Source organism: Carlito syrichta, unplaced genomic scaffold (assembly GCF_000164805.1).
Source record: "Carlito syrichta isolate Samal-C Ts95f unplaced genomic scaffold, Tarsius_syrichta-2.0.1 Scaffold313519, whole genome shotgun sequence".
NCBI classification, from domain to species: Eukaryota; Metazoa; Chordata; class Mammalia; order Primates; family Tarsiidae; genus Carlito; species Carlito syrichta.
This window is the reverse complement of record NW_007257615.1, coordinates 990,144-998,121: the sequence shown is the minus strand read 5'-3', so window position 1 is coordinate 998,121 and position 7,978 is coordinate 990,144. Positions and strand designations below refer to the sequence as shown.

The following is a 7,978-nucleotide window of genomic DNA, read 5'->3' as shown; positions in this document are numbered from 1 at the left end:
AGTCTCACTCTGTCGCCCAGACTGGAGTGCAGTGGCTGCTCCTGGCCACTGCAGCCTCAATCAACTGGGCTCCAGCGATCCTTCCACCTCAGCCTTCCAAGTAGCCAGAATTACAGGCACGCGCTACCACGTCCAGCTAATTTTTGATTTTATTGTAGAGATGAGGTCTTGCCTGCCCAGGCTTGTCTCGAACCCACGGGCTTGGGCAATTCACTCACCTCAGCCTCCCATAGGCGCGGGATTATAGGCTGAGCCACCAAGCCCGGCTCACATTTCTCTTAATGTCTGAATTAGTTTCAAATACAAGTGTGAGTATGTTGGGAGTTTTGAAGATGGGCTGCCTTTTGTACCCAAACTCCACTACACAGGAAAGCAGAAAACAATTATCAGAAAATTGTAAATGGGAAATTCTTTTTCCTACAAAAGTGTGTTTATCTATGTTTACTAAATACAGGGAGTGCCAAAAAAAGGATATACATTTTAAGAGATGAGATCTGTGTATTACTTTTCGAAGTTGAATTGAATTACAGTAACAATGTGTAGTATGACACTCGCCCAGCCATGCTTCCACCATTTTATTTGTTCTTCCTGTCGCATGGTGACACTAGCATTCATTTGATTAATGCCATCTTTTGAGTGAATGCTACACTTAAAATGTGTATACATTTTTGAGGCACCCCCTGTATAGTCTTTATGAAAAAGGTAAATAAATCGTTTTAGAATTGCAGTAAGAAATTCAGTCACTCCCCTTTCCTCCGATTAATTTTTACCTTCAAGCAGCTTTAATAATAGGCTTCTGCTGGGCTCGGTGGCTCAGCCTGTAATCCCGCACCTTTGGGAGGCTGAGGTGAGTGGATTGCCTGAGCCCGCGGGTTCGAGACCCGCCTGGGCAGCAAGACCTCATCTCTACAATAAATCAAAAAATCAGCCGGGCATGGTAGCGCATGCCTGTAATTCCAGCTACTTGGAAGGCTAAGGCGGAAGGATCGCTGGAGCCCAGCAGGTCGAGACTGCGGTGGCTGGGAGCGGCCACTGCACTCAAGTCTGGGCGCCAGAGTGAGACTCCAACTCAAAATAATAATAATAATAATAATAATAGGCTTCGTTAAACTTGTCATAAAAATGATGCTTATGTGCTGCCAAAGATTATACTCACAGTAAGCCATATCGTCTAAAAAAATGTATGTGGAAGGGCCTTGTGAAAATTCCTTATTTTAGTTTACTTGTTAATGGTATTTGACAGTTGAGCCCTCCTTGAAACTTTGTTATTTTGGATTTGGTGATGTCACTTCCTTCTGGCTTGTGTCCTACCCATGACCTTTTCTTCAGTCTTCTCTTCTGGATTTTCCTCTTTTTTGGACCTCTGAGTGTTGAAGTGTCATCTCAAGGCCATCTTTCTTCTCTTTCTACCCTCTTTCTCCAGATGATCTCTTTCCTACATGTATGTTGATAACTCCCAAGTTTATATTTTGAACCGAGTCTTCTGTTCTAGTTTTCAGGTGTTTGTATCCAGCTGCACACTTCTCTTCTAGAAGATGGGCACCACAAATTCAACATGTGCCCAACTCAATGTGCACTCTTCCCAAACTGACCTCCCTGGTGTTCCTAGTCCAGATAGTGAATACCCTTCCTCGGCTGGGTTCTGCCATCAACCTAGGATTCATCCTCAGCCTCTCCCTTGGCCCCCTTGTCCAGTCTTTGAATAGGTCATGTCAGATCTGGTTCATAATAGGCCCTGATTCTTCCCTCCCATCTGCACCCACATCACATCATCTCCTTTTGAGACAGCTGCAGTGGCCTTCCAGCTGGTCTCCTTGCATTCACTTTTACTTCTCCCTAATTGAGTTTCCACGTAACCATCTATTTTTAAAATATGTAGTTTTAAAAGATCTCATCATATTATTTTTCTCCTTAGAACATTTACGTAGCTTCCCATTACTCTTATGACAGTGTCCAGATACTTTAATGTGGCCTCCATGATCCCGAATAAGTTGACATCTCCTTTAGGCTTACCTTTTCCTGTCCTTTCCACTCCAACCTCATGGCTGGCTTTTAGGTGCTTGAAGATGACCAGCTCCTCCTGCCTCAGGAGCTGGCCTCTGCTTGAAATTTCCTTGGCCCTTCTCTTCACCCTACCCTGCTCATTTGTGTTCTTCAGTTCCCAGCATACATTTTCCTTCCTCAGGGAAGTCTAACTGATGCTTCTGGAGTAGGTTAAGTTACTTTTACAGCTTTCTGTACTCTCCTTTCTCAGGACTTAGCACATTTGTAATTCCTTGGGTCACGATGTTTATCGTTTCTCTCTCCCACTCAGCTATAAACCTGACAGCAATCACTGTGTGCTGTATTCACCTAAACATCTAACCAGGGGTCTGGCTCATAATAAAAGCATGCACCATGAATATTTTTTTAATGAACTGGATGAATGAACATTTTAATGAATGGACCAAATGGAACAATGGCAAACAGTAAAACTAATTTGTTTTTTGTAGCATTTCATTTAGACAGAAGAAATTCACCACCAAATAGTTTGACACCGTGTCTAAAGATTCGAAATATGTTTGATCCAATTATGTAAGTATTATGATCGGGGTACATGTAACTTTTTTGGCATATTTGGCTGAAAAATACATGATATAATGCTGTGTCTGAGATGAAAAATCTGTTTTACTTCTGAATCTGCTAACTACAGAAATGTTATGTTTTTCTCTTCTCTTTTGAAAATTCCAAGCAAAGGTTCGGCCAAAGACACTGATACATAAAGATTTGTAAGACTTTTGTGAATCTTTGTATTCACTATGAATCCTCATAGCAGATGAATGCTTGAGACAAATTAATGACATGCAATGATAAACAGTACTCTTTATCAAATATGTAAGTCATACTATATGTGACTGTCAGCATTTTTCCCTCAGTAGATATTTTAGATAAAAATAGCTGCTTTTAAAATTTTTCTCATCTCTGTAAAAAGTTCCCTGCGAAGATGTTCACACCTCTACAAATCCTGTCTCTACTTATCAGTGTAACATTTAAGGAACTTTTCAGACAGCATTATTATAGCAACTCATGCATCCGGAGAATAGCACAGTCAAAAGTTCCTGCCTTAGTGTCCATAATATTTCACATATAAGCTGTAGCAGTGTTAGGATTAACACTCAAGGGGTCACTGCATATTATCTAGTGATATGACACATCAAACCCTATTTTTTTTAAATTCTGACAGCGGAAATTACATATAAAATATCTCTAAATTATGTCTAATAACTCACTTATTTTAAAAAATTATCGATATGAAATATTAATACAAAGTCATTGATGGAAATTCCAAATAAGTGATAGCACAGTTGGAATGTGAGGTAGCACGTCAGTACACACACACACACACACACACACACACACACCCCACACCCCACACCCCCGCATTCTGTGGAGTAGGAGTTGTTAGCAGCGTGGTGATCCTGCTGCCAGGAGTCTTGCCTTGTGCCTTAGGAATCAGGAAGGCAGTGCTAGTCCAGTCCTTTAGTCTCTAAGATGAAGTTTTGTGATGTAAAGTGAGGCCCCTTTCTCCTCTGCCACTACCCATGTCTCACAAGTAGGACCAGTGTCCATTATTGTTTCAGAAAAATGTCATGATAGCAAAGGGACCGTGCAAAATGTTATTCCTGTGTCTTTTTGTTTTAAGAGACAGGGTCTTGCTCTATTGCCCAGGCTGGAGTGCAGTGGTATGATCATACTTTACTGCAGCTTTGAACTCCTGGGGTCAAGCGAGTGAGCCTCCTGCCTCAGCCTCCAGAGTAGCTTGGGGCTACAGGTACCACTACTGTGCCTGGCTTTTTTTTTTTTTTTTTTTTTTGAGATGTGGGGGTCTCACTCTTGCCCAGACTGGTCTGAAGCTCCTGGCCTCAAGCTATTCTCCTGCCTCTGTGTATCATTATTTTGACAAAAAGAAGCTCAGAAAATAGCAGCTGCTAAGAATTTTCTTTAAGTCTAGAAATTTGAAAATATCATTGACATTAAAAGGAAAAAGAGACATAATGGCAAGCACATGGGATCGTGACCCTAACATGGCTCGGCCCGTTTGTTCTGCAGCGGAGGACTGAGCCCTCCCTGGCCTGGCTCCCTGCACTTCTCCACTGGAAGGCGGGAGGAGGATGGAGCCATCTGAATGCTCAGATCTCTTGGTCTACCTGGTCACCGCTGCTGGCACTTAGTTACTGCTGATTTTAATCACATGTGGCTTTCGACTCCTCCTGCCCGAACGGGGGGGTGTGTGCTGGGAGAGCCCATGAAGACTTTTTGCTGAGAAGGAGTATGGTTGTTGATTTTTGTTTCCATTAATTTTTAGGGAAATAGGGGATCAGTGGCATTTGGCAATTCAAGAAGCAATTTTAGAAAAATGCAGTGATAATGATGGCATTGTTCACATTGCAGTAGACAAAAACTCTCGCGAGGTAAAGTGACTTTGAGTATTGAATTCCATGTTTTGGGTTTGTTGCTATTAAACTAAGACTGTTTCTTTTCTGTTTTAACATCACAGGGTTGTGTGTATGTTAAATGTCTGTCTCCAGAATATGCTGGAAAGGCTTTCAAGGCATTGCATGGCTCTTGGTTCGATGGTAAGAGATTTGAGTACCACAGACATTTAGAAGGGATAATTATGGTTTAGTGTTAAGCTACACTGGCTTGTAAAGTAAAGAATTTTAAGTTAGTGTTTTTTGAGTAACGATTTTAGATGGTTTTGTTTATGTTTTATGTTTCTGTGCCTTTGGCCACAGTTAGTTTTCTTCAACTATTAAACACTTTTACAGGTCTAAAATATTATTTTTATCTTACAACAGGGAAATTGGTTACAGTAAAATATTTACGACTAGATAGATACCACCATCGCTTTCCCCAAGCTCTTACTTGCAACAGCCCCTTGAAGCCATCAAATAAGCATATGAACTCTATGTCTCACCTTCGTCTGCGGACTGGCCTAGCCAACTCTCAAGGAGCTTCCTGAAAAGCTTTTCTTCCTCTCCTAAGACTGTTACTGACAATAGGAAAATTCCTGTATGGCTTTTCGTCTTCCTTTTTAAATGCTTTTTGTATGTAATATTTTTATTGATGAATACAACTCTGTTTGAACGTTCCAGAAATCTTAAGGTTCCAAAGGGATTTAGCAGTGAGGCAGCAATGCCGAGTAGCTAGAGTAAGTGTTCATTCAGTTTTTGGAGCTCAGTTACGCCAACACATTTACAGTTTTGCATGAGGAACATTGACTTTATTAAGCATTTTCAGATACGGTGGTTGTATTTTTGCACCAAGAAGTGTTTGGATAACTACACAAAAGCATGGTGAAGAGGCTTCTTGTACTTCCATAATTTTCTTGTGAACCAATGTTGTGAATTTCCGTATACAGTCACCTGCATAGTTCCTTACAGGCTAATGTGGTAAAACTGTTAATTTCCCTGTTTAACCTGAGGTTTCTGTTGCTTGTAAGAGCTTCATTTGCTACAGCTGAAATATGGAAAAGTCATTTGGGTTTCGTGGTTGCATATATGTGTAAGTGGTTGTACATGTACTTCAACTGGCTTTTGTATATATGTAGAAATGCTGGTGGTGGTGAAAGCGGTCTTGTTTTGTGAGGGTGTCTGCATTAAAGCAGTAAAATAAGCTTTCTGTTTTATTCATAATCTAATGTGTATATAGGTGTGTGTGTGTGTGTGTGTGTGTGTACATGCACACACACACACGAACACACACGGCTGTCCTATCACGTAGATCAAACAGCCCAAACACCTGGAAGTATTAGATACAAGTTTAAAATATCTTTTATAGGTTTTATATAAAAATGTCTGGGTATGATTTTGTGTGAAAGTTCCGACACCAGTTGTAATGGATTCAAATTTATGTGAGCAATAAAGAAGAAATTGGCAGATAGTGGAAAAATATTTTGTGAAAAACTGTATTTATTTTAAATACTAGGGCTGTGACATAGTACCATTGGGATTAAGTCATTTTCCCAATCTATTTATAATTTAATGAAATGCTAGTGCCCCTGTTGTATGTCAGGTTTCAAGCAGGGCACGTTGTTGCAGCAAAATATGTATTTGACAAATTATACTTGTAATTTTGGGTCATGAAAGTTTGCAATATAGTAAATGCACGAGTGACCGTTGCTTTGTGCCTCAGTATTTAATTTGTTTCCATAATGTTTATGATTTCAGATTAAAATAGTTGCTGAGCAGAGTTTACTTGTAATCTGACATTTGGCCTTTTAAAAACAACCTGTTGCTATATCATTGTCAGTCTAAATGAACATGTGAAACAGCTGGAATTGTACCAATTTTGATTTTGTTGAAAACTCAGTTTCCTTTTCGTTTTATTGTACGTGTGTTGGGTTTGCAGCATGAACTTGCACAGATACTGCACGTTTTCTGGTTACGTAAACATGATGCACACTATTCTGTAACAGAAAGCCCTACTGTGCCTTACCTATGTGCTTTTGTGGGCACCATGTTTATGAAGAATAAAATACGATTTGTTATCTGAAGAGAATACATTTTAAATTCTCAGTTTATGTCTCAGATGCTAATGTGTGAAAATATAAATATATATAATATATAAAGTAACCAATCTTTCTGTATTTTATGTGCATCACAGTGATTTATCTGAGCTTAGTGACCCCATCTTGTAACCTGTTGCAAGAGTGAATGTAAAAAATAGTTGTGGCATTTTAAAAGGTCGCCTTTCAATGCAGATGCATCTTTTTCTTGCTTCTAAAACATACTTCATGTAAACATTGTACATTTATTATTATTGTAATATATACGATTATGCAGTTTATTTTACCTGAAACTGTTAAGCCGACCAAGATCCCTCCCTGCAAGACAGATGGGAATGTGTATAATAACTAGGTATTTGAGAAGTTCTGAAGTTTGATGTAATCTGTTACTTGTCCTGTTAAAAAAAAAAAAAGGAAAAAATTCTAATTAAAAATTTATTAGGTTTTTTTTTAATGTGTCTCGGCTTTTAAGAAACTTTGTAAGTACTCTGTGTCTTTATTTCTTTTTTTACTGGTGAAAATAGGTGCCTTTATTTTCAATCTGTTTGCCAGTTTGTGAAAATGTGTGCTTATAAAGATAGATGAAGGGTCTGAAGTGAATTTTAGCCATTCGTTTCTCAGCATTTTACTTTTCTTTGTAAAAATGTCTTCATCCAACTTTTGAGTGCTTGGATCAGAGTGGAGCAAGCATTTAGTCGACCACTTCACTGAGCATGTGCATTTAGCCCAACATGTCTTCACAGCAAGACACTCTCACAAAAGGAAGCATTTCTTGTCGACATTCTGGCTCGCGCTCTGTCTCATCATAAACCAATAGCAGACAGTTCATGGGCTAACTACTTTAACAGAATAGCATGAGTTTTGATTTTTTTGATGTCTTAATCAAGTAAAAAGAGGCGTAAATTAGTCAGTCATGTGGTTGACTTACCAGTTGCTAACAAATGCCAAGCACTGTTTTGAGTTAGGGATACAAAGATGAAAAACACATGACCCAGTCGTCAAGATGGTCACAGTCTAGAGGAAGAACACAGAGCAGATACATGGAACGATAATGTGGAAAATACAGTGAGAGAGAAACTGGCAGAGGGAATTCTGGGCATACCCAGGGCACCTAATGCGTCTTAATACAGAGAGCAGACCAGGACAGGGAACAGGACAGCTTAGCGTATTTTAACTCTGATTAGCACTTACTTATTAAGCCTCTTATTTAGCATAGATACAGTGATAGAAGTCTCCTTTCCCTCGAGCTCTCAGGGAAGCTTCTGTTCTTGTGATGCGCTCATAACAATTAGTGTGTGGAAGGTGTCATTACACAATCCATAGGCATACTCCTTGGAATGTAGGTTCCTGGTATCCTAGAGCCTGATAGTTGACTTGGTCTGTCTTCCTTGTATGGTAGTCATGGTTTGAGTGACAAGTTATGATGTCCAA

The 7,978-nt window shown here is 39.6% G+C and overlaps 1 protein-coding gene across 1 annotated transcript in view; it reads left to right on the top strand.

Moving 5' to 3' along the window:
• The window catches only part of LEMD3 (LEM domain containing 3), a 47,079-nt gene extending 40,078 nt beyond the window's left edge, over positions 1-7,001 (top strand). Inside the window, exons 10-13 of the mRNA XM_008070542.1 lie at positions 2,493-2,574; positions 4,346-4,451; positions 4,538-4,616; positions 4,839-7,001. Of these exons, the coding sequence (XP_008068733.1) occupies positions 2,493-2,574; positions 4,346-4,451; positions 4,538-4,616; positions 4,839-5,002 (431 nt within the window). The 3' untranslated portion in view covers positions 5,003-7,001. The remainder of the gene's footprint in view (positions 1-2,492; positions 2,575-4,345; positions 4,452-4,537; positions 4,617-4,838) is intronic.
• Positions 7,002-7,978: the final 977 nt, after the last annotated feature.